At 39.7% G+C, this 17,425-nt stretch overlaps 1 protein-coding gene across 3 annotated transcripts; it reads left to right on the top strand.

Moving 5' to 3' along the window:
- The first annotated feature begins 768 nt into the window (after positions 1 to 768).
- On the top strand, positions 769 to 17,010 carry LOC753141 (26S proteasome non-ATPase regulatory subunit 13). Of its 3 annotated transcripts, none has more exons than XM_030987983.1 (11): positions 769 to 942; positions 7,054 to 7,132; positions 9,522 to 9,612; positions 10,209 to 10,339; positions 11,554 to 11,725; positions 12,437 to 12,516; positions 13,514 to 13,639; positions 14,307 to 14,450; positions 15,072 to 15,105; positions 15,356 to 15,438; positions 15,904 to 17,010. In XM_030987983.1, the coding sequence occupies exons 1-11, from the start codon at positions 845 to 847 to the stop codon at positions 16,003 to 16,005; spliced, it is 1,140 nt and encodes a 379-aa protein (XP_030843843.1). In that variant the 5' UTR covers positions 769 to 844; the 3' UTR covers positions 16,006 to 17,010. The 3 variants fall into 3 exon arrangements, with proteins under 3 accessions (XP_030843843.1, XP_030843842.1, XP_030843841.1); XM_030987982.1 differs by having other exon boundaries at positions 15,072 to 15,117; positions 15,368 to 15,438; XM_030987981.1 differs by lacking the exon at positions 15,356 to 15,438 and having other exon boundaries at positions 15,072 to 15,188.
- Positions 17,011 to 17,425: the final 415 nt, after the last annotated feature.

Raw genomic sequence — 17,425 nt, 5'->3', positions numbered from 1 at the left:
TTATTATCATCATCAATATTATAATTATTGTTATTATCGTAATCCTCATCGGTGACAAACTATTCCATGTACCTTACTCAACTAATGCTTTGACGAGCGTATTTTATCACAACCGTAACTGTCTAAGACTATTATTATTTCTTTTTGTAAATTGATTTGTAAACTTCTACCCCCGCCCCCCCCCCCCCCCCCCCACTCAGGGGTCGGAATGACCCCATGCGTGTTACCAAAATGTCCGGTAAAGGGGTAATTTTCGTGCGACAAAGTCCGGCCCGAGAATTGTAAAAAAAAGGGGTGTATTATCTTTTCACCCGGAGATTTCTTTAAAGAGGGGGTGATTTTTTTTTTCTCTCGTCTCTTTGGACTCCTGAGAAATTATTCCGAATTTAGGGGGGTACATTGAGCATTTTTCATGGTTTAGGGGGGTCTCCAAGGCAGGAAAACCCCGCAAAAAGCCCGCGAAAGGGGGGTTCGGAAATGTTGGCAGTCCTCAGATAGGGGGTGCTTTCAAAAAGAGGGAACGAGCATATGCGTACCCTAAATAACACTGAGTGGGGGGGGGGCGGGCTTCTACCAGTGAAAAAGAAATTTCCGAATGGATAATACATGCTTAATTTCAACCAGACAAAGAGATTCGATCATACACGTATGTCCTCCAGAAGAAGAAGACGCCCTCAACGGGCATATTTTTGTGTATAGATTTCGCTGATGACCTTTTGTGTGATCATTACTTCGCTCTGTACATGAATTATGCACGTTATATCGCGGCCCAGCGCAGGTAGACATCATCCAAATCATTGTAGATCTACTGCTAAAAGTGCTAGCTCCAACAAAACATATCAAAATGAGGGATGTTTCGGGCTATCTAGCGGAACAGAAGAGACAAGCCAGCGCAGATGTTGCAGAAACATGGAATGAGATCGAAGAACTGTATAATAAAAAGTGAGTAATTTCGAGATGAGTGGATTTGTTGAAGATTGAAAAGGTTTTGTGTCTGAAAGTGTTGTGTGGTCATGAGTCAGCTGAATGAGTTGAGAGTTCAGTGCAGTATCAATAGGGAAATTCTGGGAGGAGTTTACGGTCACCCCTACTACTAGTACTATTAGGGTGTCTGATCGCGCACCCGATGTTGTGTGCTAAAATTCTTCCCATAGAGATTACACGCATCCCTATGCAGCCTACGTGCATTGCGCGACCATGCAAAAAAAGTCAATTTTTTTTTTTCAAATCGAGATTCAAACCTTTATCAGTTGTGATCCTGAAGGTGATAATCAATGAATGAGGTGTCATATGAAAGAGCAGGTGAATTCCAATATTTCCAAAGGGGCGTAGCCCCCGAAATTCTAAAAATATCTTGGTCAAAACAGCAATTTAAACATTGTGTCCTGGCTAACTCTCAGGTTTGTCACTTTTGAGATATGACGCCCCGATCGATAAGTAGTCCCAGTCCTAAGGAACAATTCTATGTGATTATATTTTCGCTAGCCCCCAGGGATCACAACTGATAACAGTTTAAAAATACCCTTCTCGCTATTTGGTGGATCAGCTAATTAGGAGGCGTGCGCTCCGCTCAGTCCAAACCATGGTTACATCGCGTAACATCTCCGCGCACGAACGAAACCCCAAATTATAGTGACTGAAATTATGGTTGGCAATTCCCTCGATAAACCCGGAAGTAAATACACGTTATAGTCAATGGCAATATCGCGGAGACAACGTGCGTTGTCTCCGCGATATTGCCATTGACTATAACGTGCATTCACTTCCGGGTTTATTGTGCGACGAACGCCAACCATACTAGTCAATCGCACATGTCGCGGAGACAGCGTAGCTCAAGCTGCAAGTCGCGGATTGGCTTAGCAGCATGCGTACGATATGCATACGCTTGCATATCGCGCGATACAGCTGTTTGGCTAAATTTAGCAAAACAACATCACTCTGCGTGGACGTCTTTTTCGTCGATTTTGACCAAAATGATATGAATATACCAGCGTGTTGGAGGGGCTGTAACTTTTGATAGAAACATCGGTGAGACTTGAAATTTGAAATGTATTATTCTGATAACATTTTTTATTCAAATATCAAACAAAAATGGTGAAAAACGATCCCAAATTGAAAATTGAAAAATCGTTCAGACACCCTAGTACTATGGCGGTTCGACCATAGTTCGCTATCTCAAAAAATTGGTAAGATTTCGAAAATCTGGAATCACCAATGGAAAGAGGAACATAACATTACCCACAGACTGAATTTTCTATGGAATCGGGTGTGAAATTATTAAAATATTGACAAAAGATCAGCAAATTTTGCGGTCATTTGCGATTGCGTCCGTTCTGAAAAATTAATAACCTACCGTCTGGAAATCTTCATTTTGAGAGCAGATATCCTCAAAATTGTAGGTAAGAAGCAGTACCGACTGATTGTAATTAGTGCTGTAGTCAAACGTTTAACCGTCCGGTATCCGACCGCCCATGGCGGATTCCGTTTGCAATTGGACGGTTTCGTTTACCCGTTTTTTTTTTTTTTTTTTATAATTTTTTTTTTTTTTATAATTTTTTTTTTTTTTTTTTTTTTTTTTTTTTTTTTTTTTAAAGTTTTGATTTATGCCCCTCCACCTGGCACTATGCCTGGCAATGTCTCCCAGCTCAGTAATCGGTGTGATGACTTACCACTTGGAAACTAGAACAACACTCCAATTTGTCTGTCATCTTGGTTTGAAAGTAATCTTTGTAATAGATCTCAATATATATTCATCCAAGTTTAACACATGGTGTACGACAAGGTTCTATCCTAGGTCCTCTACTATTTTTGAATTTACTTTAATGATCTTACACATTATTCTAAAACGACATTGTTACTATTATTTGTGACTAGTTCACAAGCACAAATCGGCGCCTTCAGTTAAATTACCTTCCAGCTTTTTCACACGGACAAAAAAAAAAAAAAAAAAAAAAAAAAAAAAAAATGTTTTTTTTTTTTATTTTTTATTTTTTTAATAAATCGTTTAACCGAAAACCGTCCGGTTTTGACAGGCGGTTAAACGGAATTGGAGATATCCGTGATGTTACAGCACTAATTGTAATGTATGATATTGCCTTGCAAATTATGAAATTAGGTCTAGAGTAAAGTACCCGGTTTTCGGCCACTTAAGACAAAATCCTATTTATTGGACTCTTTACTTCCTATTTATTATCATTTCTTGTTCAAATCATGAAGCAAATATTATTATTATTTAAACAAAAAAAGAATCAAAAAAAAAAAATCACGAATTGCCATGACAATATTCATTTCAATTTTCACTGTTTTGGAGCCGGTTATCGGCCGAGCGTTTCAGTTTACGGCCGCATGTACAAAGTCAATAGGAAGCGCTCGCGCGCGCCGTGCGTTTCTGCGCTGATGTATAGCACAAGCGGGCGGAGCAGGTATCCCACGCCGGAGCTCCCGGGTGCTCGCCTGGCCGAATACAGGCACAGCGGTGATCGGAAGTTGGAATCTGAATTAGACAGACATATCGTGTGTGCGTCGCGGTGTGCGGCTGCATTGATTTAATACATGCGATGAGATACTTTTGAGCTTGCGACCAGCACAAAATCGGGCTCTATATCTGAAAAATACTTGAAATAAAGCTCATTTTATGGTACCCATATTTCTTACATACACGCGTAAGAAACTCGATTTTTCAGATTTGGGTAGCGGGACCGCCGATTACATCGCTAAAATGTGATATTTTAGGATATATTTTTCATTGCAAATGTGGTTCTTCAGTGACACTGGCATGGTATGGTATGTGTGGGATATGTGTTATGCTATTATGCGATGTATTTTGAAGTGATTTTACCATGTATCCAACCAATTGGCCGAAAACCGGAGCTGACCGATTACCGGGTACTTTACTCTAGAGTAAAGGAGCCCGTAATCGGCCAGCTCCCGTTTTCGGCCGATTGGTTGGATACAAGGTAAAATCACTCTAAAATACATCGCATAATAGCATAACACATATCCCACACATACCATACCATGCCAGTGTCACTGAAGAACCACATTTGCAATGGAAAATATATCCTAAAATATCACATTTTAGCGATGTAATCGCCGGTCCCGCTACCCAAATCTGAAAAATCGAGTATCTTACGCGTGTCTGTAAGAAATATGGGTACCATAAAATGAGCTTTATTTCAAGTATTTTTCAGATTTAAAGCCCGATTTTGTGCTAGTCGCAAGCTCAAAAGTATGTCATCGCATGTATTAAATCAATGCAGCCGCACACCGCGACGCACACACGATATCTCTATCTAATTCAGATTCCAACTTCCGATCACCGCTGTGCCCGTCTTCGGCCAGGCGAGCACCAGGGAGCTCCGGCGTGGGATACCTGCTCCGCCCGCTTGTGCTGTACATCAGCGCGGAAACGCACGGCGCGCGCGAGCGCTTCCTATTGACTTTGTACATGCGGCCGTAAACTGAAACGCTCGGCCGATAACGGGCTCCAAAACAGTGAAAATTGAAATGGATATTGTCATGGCAATTCGTGATTTTTTTCTGGGATTCTTTTTTTGTGTAAATAATAATAATATTTGCTTCATGATTTGAACAAGAAATGATAATAAATAGGAAGTAAAGAGTCCTAAAAATAGGATTTTGTCTTAAGTGGCCGAAAACGGGCTACTTTACTCTAGGGTGTCTGAACGATTTTTCAATTTTCAATTTGGGATCGTTTTTCACCATTTTTGTTTGATATTTGAATTAAAAATGTAATCAGAATAATACATTTCAAATTTCAAGTCTCGCCGATGTTTCTATCAAAAGATACAGCCCCTTCAAAATGCTGAAATATTCATAGCATTTTGCTCAGAATCGACGAAAAAGACGTAGAGTAAAGGAGCCCGTAATCGGCCAGCTCCCGTTTTCGGCCGATTGGTTGGATACAAGGTAAAATCACTCTAAAATACATCACATAATAGCATAACACATATCCCACACATACCATACTATGCCAGTGTCACTGAAGAACCACATTTGCAATGGAAAATATATCCTAAAATATCACATTTTAGCGATGTAATCGCCGGTCCCGCTACCCAAATCTGAAAAATCGAGTATCTTACGCGTGTCTGTAAGAAATATGGGTACCATAAAATGAGCTTTATTTCAAGTATTTTTCAGATTTAAAGCCCGATTTTGTGCTAGTCGCAAGCTCAAAAGTATGTCATCGCATGTATTAAATCAATGCAGCCGCACACCGCGACGCACACACGATATCTCTGTCTAATTCAGATTCCAACTTCCGATCACCGCTGTGCCTGTCTTCGGCCAGGCGAGCACCAGGGAGCTCCGGCGTGGGATACCTGCTCCGCCCGCTTGTGCTGTACATCAGCGCGAAAACGCACGGCGCGCGCGAGCGCTTCCTATTGACTTTGTACATGCGGCTGTAAACTGAAACGCTCGGCCGATAACGGGCTCCAAAACAGTGAAAATTGAAATGAATATTGTCATGGCAATTCGTGATTTTTTTCTGGGATTCTTTTTTTGTTTAAATAATAATAATATTTGCTTCATGATTTGAACAAGAAATGATAATAAATAGGAAGTAAAGAGTCCTAAAAATAGGATTTTGTCTTAAGTGGCCGAAAACGGGCTACTTTACTCTACACGCAGAGTTATGTTGTTTTGCTAAATTTAGCCAAACAGCTGTATCGCGCGATATGCAAGCGTATGCATATCGTACGCAAGTTGCTCAGCCAATGCGCGACTTGCAAGCTTGAGCCACGCTGTCTCCGCGATATGTGCCATTGACTAGTATGGGTGGTCGTTCCCGCCATAGAACCCGGAAGTGAATACACGTTGTAGTCAATGGCAATATCGCCGAGACAACTCTACGCGATATTGCCATTGACTACAACGTGTATTCACTTCCGGGTTCTATGGCGGGAACAGCCACCCATACTTTCATTCACTATAAGCGCACATGTTACGCGATGTAACCATGGTTTGGACTGAGCGGAGCTCACGCCTCCCTAATTAGCTGATTCCAAAAATGTGGGAAGGGTATTTTCAAACTGTTATAACAAATGATCCCTTGGGGCTAGCGAAAAAAAAAGCATCTGGATATTATCCTTACGTCTAGCCCTGCTTAAGCCGCGGGGCGGCAGCTCAGGAAAGTGGCAAATTTTGGAGCTAGGATGCAAACAACATTTCAATCGCTGTTTTGACCAAGATATTTTTAGAATTCTGGGGGTGGCCCCCGATGGGGAATATGGAGAAAAACCTGCTCTTTCATATGACACCTCATTTATTGAGTTTCACCTTCAGGATCATTTGTTATAAAGGTTTGAATTTCAAATTTCTTCATAAAATCATTGACCAATTTTGGATGGTCGCGCAATGCACGTAGACCACATAGGGAAGCGTACAATCTCTATGGGAAGGGTTTTAGCACACAACATTGGGTGCGCGATCAGACACCCTATTAGGTCTAGATCTAGATCTACCTTATTTTTTATGGTAGGGGTCTAGGATCGCGCACCAGATGTTGTATCCTAAAATCCTTCCCATAGAGATTGCATGCATCCCAATGCAGTCTACTCTATGTGCATTGCGCGATCATGCAAAATTGGTCGAAGTTTTTATGAACAAAACGAGATTCAAACATTTGTTGTGATCCTGAAGGTGATACTCAATAAATGAGGTGTCATATGAAAGAGCAGATTAATCTCCATATTTCCAACGGGATGTCATCTCAGAATTCTAAAAACATCTTGGTCAAAACAGCGATTTAAACGTTGTTTGCATCTTACTTTCCTAGCTCCGAAATTTGCCACTTTTTAGAAATGAAGGCTTGATCGATTATAGTCCCAGTCATAAGGATTCAAACCATGCACTTGTTTTTTCGCTAGCCCCAAGAGATCACAAGCTATTGTAGTTTGAAAATACCGTTCCCCCCATTTTTTTGATCAGCTAAGTAGGGAGGTTCAGCCGTTGATTCTTTTTTTGCATGAGATCTGTGAAATAGTTAGGTTCAGATTCAGAAACTTTTCCTTCTTATTCCAATTTCAGGTTATGGCATCAGCTGACAGTCAAACTCTTAGACTTCGTGAACCATGAACAGTTTGCTCAGGGAGACGGACTACTCAAGGTAAGTAAAACAATCAACATCTCAAACATGGACTGTGGATTTCTGGGGGGTGTTTCACAAAGACTAAGTTGGACTTAACTATGGCAGGCTGTTCATGCCACTAGTTGCTCTCATCATTGATCTCTCAAGGGACGTCACAAATGTACAGAACTTACATTTTTCGATAGTTCATTGTTAAAGAAAAAGACTAACTGACATGGTAATATTTAAGTTATATTTAAGACTTTTTTGTTCAACAATGATGAGAGCAAACAGTGGCATGAACGGCCTGCCATAGTAAAGTCCAACTTAAAGTCAATCTCAATCTTTGTGAAACACTCCCCACAACCCTGTAAGTTGGGGCTCTGATCGGATCGGAAGATCGGAGCGACACCCTCGCACCTTTGATCGGTATCGGATCGGAAGAGCGACAAAAAAAATCAGCCGATTTTTTTTTTTTTTTTTTTTTTTTTTTTTTTTTTTTTTTAAATGACGAAATTTTTCAAGTTTTTGGCTATCAAATGCTCAAAAAAAGTTCATGGCTGGGATTATTTTGTCATTTGGAGTTGTTGTAGACCATGTTTGTCTAGATCTAAGAGCAGAGGCAAAACATGCAGGCCGCCATCTTGAATTATAATGTAGGTAGACCTCTATGCATTATAATCCAAGATGGCGGCCCGCATGTTTTGCCTCTGCTCTTAGACCAATATTATTAATTTCAAAGTCATGAAAAGGCACTAAATATCAACAAACATGGTCTACAACAACTCCAAATGACAAAATAATCCCAGCCATGAACTTTTTTTGAGCATTTGATAGCCAAAAACTTGAAAATTTTCGTCATTAAAAAAACGAAACAAACCTAGACTACATTATAATCCAAGATGGCGGCCCGCATGTTTTGCCTCTGCTCTTAGACCAATATTATTAATTTCAAAGTCATGAAAAGGCACTAAATATCAACAATCATTGTCTACAACAACTCCAAATGACAAAATAATCCCAGCCATGAACTTTTTTTGAGCATTTGACAGCCAAAAACTTGAAAATTTTCGTAATAAAAAAATAAATAAAAAAAAAAAAAAATTGCCGATTTTTTTCCGATCATTTTAATTGATCGGCGATCGGAAATTTTTCCCCGATCACCCCTGATCGGATCGGTATCAGCGGCCGATCCGATGATCGTTTACAGGGTTAAGTCTCCCCAGTTATTTGACTGTTGGCAGGTCAATAACAATTCTCCTATAAAGAACAACTCACCAGTCACTACTTTTCATATTGTACGGTCCTTTTTAGCATCTTCTAAGTGTCTTTTTCTGAATGGTTTCCCTCCATAAAATTTTCAATAAATGCTAAACAAGCACAAACAGAATCATAGAATTGCATGCTCACAAAAGTTCCTAGTTTTAATCAAAAATATAACATAGAGGTGTCGTGGGCGAGTGGATACGTCGCCGGATTGTCGATCACAAGGCAATCACATGTCCTTTGGCAAGACATTGATCTACATTTGCCACTCTCAACCCAGGTGATGTAAATGGGTACCTGACAGGAATTAATTCCTTGAAATGCTGGAGTGCTGTAATTAAAGCTGTGCACAACGGTGTAATAAGGTACCCGAATACACTCCCAGGCTCACAAGCGAATACTCGAATATTCGGACGCCATGTTTTTTTATAATTTTTTTTTAATTTTTTGATTTTTTTTTGTTTTTTTGTTTTTTGTTTTTGCCACTACCATACCACTCGGCAGTTTCCCAGGTCCCTTGCCGAAAACACATGCAATTTTACTTTGAGTTGCAGTTAAAGGCGCCGATTTAATAAGAATAATAACAGTAAACAATGCTGTTTTAAAAACCAAAGATGGCAGAATAATCCATTTTCCTCCAAGTCCAAACAGAAATCTGGACATTTGGTCCCAGTTTCTGAAAGGTGAGTTTGACAGTGTTTGAGTTGGGAAACATTTTTACCAACAGTACCATGCCAGCGGCCACCGCTCTCCCTGGCACGGGTAAGCGTGGGCCTGGACATTTTTTTTTTTGCGGATGAATATTCGGATACGAGAAATCGTACCCGAGTAGTTGTCAACCGTGCGGGTACTCGAGCATTCAACTACCCGTCGCAGCCTTAGCTGTAATGGCAGCTAGGCTAAAGCTGGGGTATTATAAATGTGCCTCGGAATAGAATTTCTAGATAGACGGCGCCTGGAAATGCCTATTATGATTATTCTATTTGCATGATTTTGGATTCAAACATATAACATCAAGTTCATGAACTGATTGTGGGGCTTCATAACTGATTGTGGGTTGCATATATACGTCGGCAGTCACAAGCCTTGCTTTTAATATGCCAGCTCTACTTTCATTTATATATTTTATAATTTGGCATATGTCCTTTTCTCCTCTTGATAGCTGTATGAAAACTTCCTGTCAGACTTTGAGCACAGAATCAACCCTCTGTCGTTAGCCGAGCTTGCAACTGTTATAGTCAAACAAGTACCAGGTATGATACATAAACAAAAAATTAATAGGGTTTTAATTAATTTGTATGTGATCACACTTTTACACATTTAAGAATGGATAGTCTTTATGTGAAACCATAGTCGTCATTGGATTTTTGTATTTCTTATTACAAACCTTTTTATAAATGTATAACTGTATAAATAAGTTACCGTAACCTCTTTCATTTTTACATCAAGATGCCACATACAATGACAGACCTGCCAACCAGTACGATTTAGTCTGTATTTTTTATGATTTTTAGAAGCAAATACGACTACGATTTTCCTCAATAAAATACGATTTTCAACAACAAAAAATGCCCATTCTGTCATGTCAAGCAGGTCACATCAACAATTTAGGGATGTTCAATGGTTCATGCATATTCAACCAATGATCCATACAAAAATTCTTCCTGTATGTAGGAACTGTAAGAGGCATTGATCCCCTAACAGTCCATGTTTATTTTGAAGAATACAACTTTTGTCAGTAAAATATAACTTTTGGGATTAAAGAATACAGTTTTTGAATTCCGGAGGTTGACAGGTCTGCAATGAATGTAGTACATTTTCATCATATTGTTTTTTATCTTCCCCTCAGATTACACTGAAGCGTTGACCTTTATTGAGAAGATCTATGAAAAGGTCAAGGCTACCGACCAGGCTGGGATACTATGTCTGACAGTAGGTGGCATGATGAAGCTCAAGGTCAACGACCTCGAAGGAACTAAGGTACAGTACCATGCAACGACACTAGTTCTGTCGTCATCAGACCGACGTTGCAAAATAACCCGCTATTTTAACCAGCCCGATCTCAAATCAGCCAGCTAACGTGCGTCTTCATCAGCCCACAGTTGCAATTAGCCGGCTGTGTGGTTGAGAAAATATCCTGAGAAATGTTGGTCTTGTTTCCAAAATAATTTGCGCTAGTTTGTGATGAGCGTCTTGGTCTGGTGAAGGCGCAATTTTTGAGTTTCGGGAAAATATCATGATTCTGAAAATAGCTGGTTATTTTGCAACATAGGTCTGATGAAGACAGGCCTATTGTACTTGTAGCTTGCTCGGTTAAGCAGGGTTCCATATTATTCTTTTTTGGAAGAGGGATTGGATTGAACTTTTTACAGGGTATATGCATGAGCCTTATGTAAAAATGACAACATTTAGATTTTGGGCTCCTATGTGCCCCAGCCTCAGGGCCTGTTAATGTCGAGCATTGGATTAAGTCAACTTTGACAACACTGTTTCATTGTGTTCTAATGATATTCCTAGAAGATCGTTGATAAGTGATTGAGTAGCTACTGTCCATGCATGTTTTTGTGATCTGTCCAGGGGGTGTTTCACAAAGCGTTTTTTCAATGACAAATCTGCTGATAACCAATCAGAAGCAGGGATTTCAGTAGCTTATAACAAAAACTGTCATTTGTCACTGATGGCAAGTTTTGTGAAAAACCCTCCAGTACCAACTACAAGAGCACCCCTCACCTCACCTCTGTTTGAAAAGCCCAATTTGTTTAGGTCTCTTATAAACATTTTAAAGAGAATGTTGAGTTCTGGGGAGAGGTGAAAATAATTTGTGAGTGTTATCATTGTTATTATGCAAGTGTGGAAAAACAACTTAGAAAAAATGTTCTGTGAAAGGCATGGCTCTTTCAATGCCTTCATACTCTAAATATGACAAGAAACAGCTTAAAAGTGAGGCCCGATTTTTATGCCACATGGTTGTGTAGTCCCATATTCATCTTTCTGTGTACAGTGCTTGTTACTTTTAACCAAGACTGGGCCAAAAGTCTTATCATTTTGATGACTCCAGAACCTTGCAGTACACATTAATATTTATAAGCTACATGATCAACTTTTTCTGATCGATACCACACCGTTTCTTTCACGATGCAATCGCATGACCAGAACTAAACTTTATCTTTAATCTTTCCTTTTGATATCCATAGGTCAAGGTCGAAGAAGTCCAGAAGATCTTGGACAACTACGATGGAGTGACCACTGTCCATGCCAGGTTCTATGACCTGTCCAGTAACTATTACAAGGTGACCGGTAACCATGCCCTCTACTATCGGGATGCCTTGAGATATCTGGGATGCTTAGACATTAAGGATATAGGGGGTAAGTAATAATGGTAACATTGTTAATATTATTTTTCTTTTTTAACTTGATAAGTTTTATTGGTCAGAAAACACAATGATTTACAAAATATGCGTTACATTGTTTTTCAGAAAAATAATGAAAAATCATATTGTTTCACACTTACAATACAATCTTGTGGTTTCACATTTCAGTGTAACATAAAAAAACACAGCATGATACTTCTGTATAGCCCTGCCGCACAGACGATATGAACATCAGACTGACACAAAATAGAAAGAGATGATGATGATGATGATGGGGGTGTGGTGGTGTTGAGGAAAAGCTGATACATTAACAGCAGGGTTTCTCAAAGTCTGGACCGTGGGGCATGTCAATCCGGACGACCGGAAGACTTTTTTTTTTTAAACCTTAAAAGGGCAAGGGGGGGGGGGGATGGGGGGCAGGGGGCAGAATCCACCTGCCCGCTATCTTTTGAGACCATGTTTACATAATTTCGACCATAGGGTACCATGGGTACTGCGTAGACTAAAACAATTGCCTGTAACAATTCCCCTTAGATTAAACTAGATTTGACCATTGTTTCAGATCTTTGATCTTTCAAGGAAATCACATCTGGACCGTCAAGAAAAAAAAGTTTGAGAACCCCTGATTTAGAGCTTTTATTTAGAAAACTCTGAATTACAGTTGTTAACAGTTCCTCACTTTTTATTCCCTGATTAATCTTGACAGAGGAGGAGAGGAGAGAACGTGCATTCAATCTTGGGCTAGCAGCTCTTCTTGGAGATGGAGTATATAACTTTGGTGAACTGGTAAGCAACAAGAGAATACTGCATTAAATTATTTAGTATTGAGTGCAAGTAACAGTCCTCCAATCAGGATCTAGCTGTTCAGGAATGATGGCATAAATCTTGATCCTGATTGGGTAATTTGGTGATCTGGTAAGCTCAAGAAAGCACTGCTTCAAATCATTTTGTTATTGAGTGCAAGTACCGATCCACCAAGATTGATGGCATAAAAATAAATCTTGATCCTGATTGGGTAATGTGGGTGAACTGGTAAGCATAAGAGAGCCCGGCTTCAAATCATGTTATTGAGTGCAAGTAACAGTCCTCCAATCAGGATCTACATGTAGCTGTTCAAGAATGATGGCATAAATCTTGATCCTTATTGGGTAATGTGGGGAACTGGTAAGCATAAGAGAGCACTGCTTCAAATCATGTTATTGAGTACAAGTAACAGTCCTCCAATCAGGATCTAGCTGTTCAAGAATGATGGCATGAATCTTGATCCTTATTGGGTAATTTTAGTGATCTGGTAAGCTCAAGAGAGCACTGCTTCAAATCATTTGTTATTGGGTGCAAGTAACAGTCCTCCAATCAGGATCTACATGTAGCTGTTCAGGAATGATCGCATAAATCTTAATCCTGATTGGGTGATTTGAGTAAACTGGTAAGCTCAAGAGAACACTCATTCAAATCATTTGAATGATTAAGGCCAAGTTACGTTGACAAAATGTTGATTTGAGGAAAGTCATATATCGCCATGTCCAAAGAGAAAGTTTGTACAGATGCCTGCCCCAAATTACTGTATCTCTCTCCCTCTCTCTTCCTGTCTCTCTTCCACTCATCTCTCTCTCCGTCTCTCTCCCCCTCTCCCTCCCCCCTCTCTCTCTATCTCTTTCTCTCCCTCTCTCTCCCCCTCTCCCCCCTTCTCTCCCCCCCCCCCTCTCTCTCTCCCTCCTCTCTCCCCCTCCCCCCTCTCTCTCTCTCTCTCCCTGCCCCCTTTTCTCTTCTTCTCTCCCTATAGTTGGCCCATCCTGTGCTGGAGTCCCTACGAACCACCGACAAAACCTGGCTGGTTGACCTTCTCTTTGCATTCAACCGTGGCAATCTAGATCAATTTGAATCCATGGCACAAGTATGGAAACAGCAGGTATGTATGCCATATTTTACCCCCAACCTCCCGCAAAGAAAGAAGGAGCCTGAAATGCTCTTGTAGTGCCTCACATTGATCCTACATGGGTAATTCCATAAATTAGGGACCCACTTGGTGACATTTTTCGTGTCCCACTTACATAGGAAACCCACATGTATTTGTGGCTCTGAGTAAAGAATGACATAGTGAAGTGAGATTGTTAAGTGATTTTAGGTACGAGGATGCAATATTATGCTTGGAAATCACTTTACAATCTCAATGCACTATTTAAGTCTTTACTGAAATAGATACTGAATAATCAGTTCACCTGTATTAAAATAACAGTACCTTGAAAAGAAATCTGTGATAATAAGTTTTTGTGAAACTCACTGTTTTTAGTTGTTTTGCTAATCCACAGTAAAGTAGATGCTGTTCAAAAGAACCAATGTGTAATAATCCAATCCAAGTCGTCTCCTGAAGACGGATAGTCAACCTGTTTGAAACGTCGAGCCACTTCCGCCACCCATCCTGTCCAAGCGCTATAGTTCTAAAAAGCTAAGAAACCAACAGTCTTTTTCAAGTCTACACCAACAGTCCTTTTCAGGACTCCTCAATCCTCCCCTCTCTCTCACATGGTGCATCCGCAAGCCTACTGTATAATCAAATTCTGATGATCTGTTTGCAGCCTGATCTTGCAACCAGTGAGCTTCCTTTGAGGCAGAAGATCTCGCTTCTCTGTCTGATGGAGATGACGTTCACACGGCCAGCCAACAATCGGAGTCTTACATTCGCTGAGATCGCACAAGCTGCCAAGCTACCCCTGAATGAGGTTAGTAACCCCTGCTTTACTATTTTCGATTTATATTGTCCATCAAAGTTTTGTGATAGTCTTTATTTATTTATTTTTTTTAATTTTTTTTTAATTCTTGGATGATTGAGGACAAAAAATTAAAATTAAGCATGTTTTATTGATTCAGAAAAATTAGTTTTACACTAGTAAAAAATTACAGATCAGTTTACGAAAAGAAATAATCATAATCACAGACAAATACAGTAACGGTGAAGTACAGTCATAACCAGTAGACAATCATAGTCTTATATTGTCTGTGATCACACAAGCTGCCAAACAGCCATTGAAGGAGGTTACAAAACCCTTGTTTTGTTAATACCCATTGATCCTATTAATAAGTTTTTGTAATAATTGTCTAGATTTGCGACTGTTTCATTATGCAATTAATAATCAAGTCAAAATATTTTAAATTTCAAAAAGGTTTCTGGTTGTAAATGTGTACACTACATTTTCGTTAAAAAATCCAATTGGATGTGCTTTGAGGTTCATCTTCTGTATACAGCAGGAACACTGGGAATACTGAGTATAAGAGTGCTGTTTCGATGTGGAATGTCTTTGACAAAGGGAAGACATTATTTTCTTATGTATCTTCCACTGCAGGTTGAAATCCTAGTGATGAAGGCATTATCATTGGGTCTAGTGAAAGGTTCTATCGACCAAGTAGAAAGCAAGGTGCATATGACATGGGTACAACCAAGAGTACTGGATGCAAAACAGGTGAGGAAAGAAGAATGATGATGACGACGATTGTGATAATGGTGATGGTAAACAAAGATAGTGATGGTAGTGATGATGATGATGCTAAATGGTGGTGGTGGTGATGATGTTATATGGTTGTGTTGGTATTGATGATTTTAAATGGTGGTGGTGGTGATGGTCATTGGGTCTAGTGAAAGGTTCTATCGACCAAGTAGAAAGCAAGGTTCATATGACATGGGTACAACCAAGAGTACTGGATGCTAAACAGGTGAGAAAAGATTAATGATGGTCGATAAGATTATGGCGACGATAATGATTGTGATAATGTGATGTTGAATAATGATAGTGATGGTGGTGATGATGTTAATAGTGATAGTGGTAATGATGACCACCCAGAGTGGTCACTGACAGGTGGCTATCTCATCAACTCGGCTCTCAATTAACATAAGAAAAAGTGGACCGTGGGGGACCAATGGTCACTGATTAGGCATTGTTTTCTATATGGAGGGAGCAAGTAGCTACAAGTAGTACAGTGGGGCTTTAAATAGAACCTTCATATTAAATTCAAACATCACAACCATTCAATAACAATGTTGTAATTTGTAGCCAGTGTGTGAAAACAAAGAGATTTGTAAAACATCTTCATATAAAATCAATTTATTTTTATCATTAATGTTTTATCTACATGTATTTTGATTTTGATTTTTTAAACTTTTATTTTTTATGTCAACAGATTGCCACAATGCAGACTCGGTTAGGAGAATGGTGCGAATACATCAAGAACACACACGTCATGTTAGAAGACAGAGCACAGGACATTCTCGACAGAAATTGATTATATCTATCCATGACCAACGGGAAAGGTTGAAAGTATTTGATGAGTTACTGCCCCACACATTACAAAGAATTAAATAATTTGCCCGCAAGAAGTGATGGCCCATGCTCTTAATTCATTATTTATTAGGAGGCACGATAGCTCAGTGGTCTTGTAACCCGGGAGGCCCCGGTTTCAAAACCAAGATGATGTGCTAGTGCCCTTTGGTAAGGCATTAGTCCTCATTACCAAGTCCCTCAGAGAGGTCTTAAAGCTGTAGGTCCCCTGGTTGCTTACTTACACAAGCATACGCATGCTTTCTTTGCAGTCGGGTAAAACAAACAAAGAAGGCTGTTATGTTCTTTTTGCGGGCAGGCTACAATTTTTTGGCAGTATCTGTAGCTCCCATGTTTTTGATAAAAATAAATCTGGGCAATCCCAAAGAAAGTGCACATAGAATTTCTCTTTGCCAGAGTCTAACAACCCTCGTGCTGCTACAGCTGATGGAAATTATTTTTTTGGATGACGAGTGTTAAACCAAATGGGTTGAACTAAATACCCCCTGGTATATTTACTGTTTTGTGTCTTGCAACTCTTGCTAGCTCAGCTGGAAGATGGAGCTCAAAATACTTCAATCTTTTCAAAGTCCCTGCAAAGTAATTACTAGGTTTGCCCCACACACCATAGCCTTTCAAAGTTTGGACCTTTTTCTGATATTTGGGATGTTGATCCCTTGCATCGTTATGAACACCGTTTAGCTTCTCAACTCCAATTGTTTTGTCAGGAATGGCTGAGAGAGAGAGAGAGAGAGGGGGGGGGGGGGGGGGATGACTCGTTGATATGTCAGAATAGTCTCTGGCAAGTATTCCTGTTGCTAAAAGCGACACTCCATTATGAGACTTGAGCGTTTCAAAGCAATTTGAAATGATGTATTTAGAAAAGCATTTTTGTTGTCATTTGATATATATGTTTCAGTAGAACTGTTTATTTGTATTTGTAATAAAGGAAAACATTCTTTAACATTCATTGATGAGTAGTATTTGTTTGTCATTTACAGATGCTTTTAAGTCAGTTACAATAACTTTAAAATTACATGTCCGTGTAAACAGTGAAGATCATAGATCTGGGCCCCATTTCATAAGCAGTTATTGTAACTGGTTATTGATAACAAGCTTTATTAAACAGGTCCCAGATCCTTTCAGGAAATCTAGAAAATAATGTTTATCTGTTACCATACAGGGCTTAACTTAATCCAAGTCCACCAAGGCCATGGATGTCCCTTTGATTGGCCGCAATGCCCCTCTCATTGGCCTTGGAGATTTTCTGTGCCCTTCCAATTCTTCCCATTTGTGCTGTAATATACATGTATGAATTTGCCCTACAGAAAAGTGGCCTTGCCCTAAAAATATTGAAATTTAAGGCCTGACCATAGAGAGGACTT

Source organism: Strongylocentrotus purpuratus, unplaced genomic scaffold, assembly GCF_000002235.5.
Source record: "Strongylocentrotus purpuratus isolate Spur 01 unplaced genomic scaffold, Spur_5.0 spur5_scaffold_17, whole genome shotgun sequence".
Lineage (NCBI taxonomy): Eukaryota > Metazoa > Echinodermata > Echinoidea > Camarodonta > Strongylocentrotidae > Strongylocentrotus > Strongylocentrotus purpuratus.
Note: the sequence above shows the minus strand (reverse complement) of the source record. Positions and strands in the feature narration are given on the sequence as shown.

Coding starts and splice junctions, on each gene's coding strand:
- LOC753141 (XM_030987983.1), top strand. CDS start 845: ATGAGGGATGTTTCGGGCTATCTAGCGGAACAGAAGAGACAAGCCAGC. Junction 10,340..11,553: donor ACGACCTCGAAGGAACTAAG/GTACAGTACCAT, acceptor TGATATCCATAG/GTCAAGGTCGAAGAAGTCCA. Junction 12,517..13,513: donor TATATAACTTTGGTGAACTG/GTAAGCAACAAG, acceptor CTCTCCCTATAG/TTGGCCCATCCTGTGCTGGA.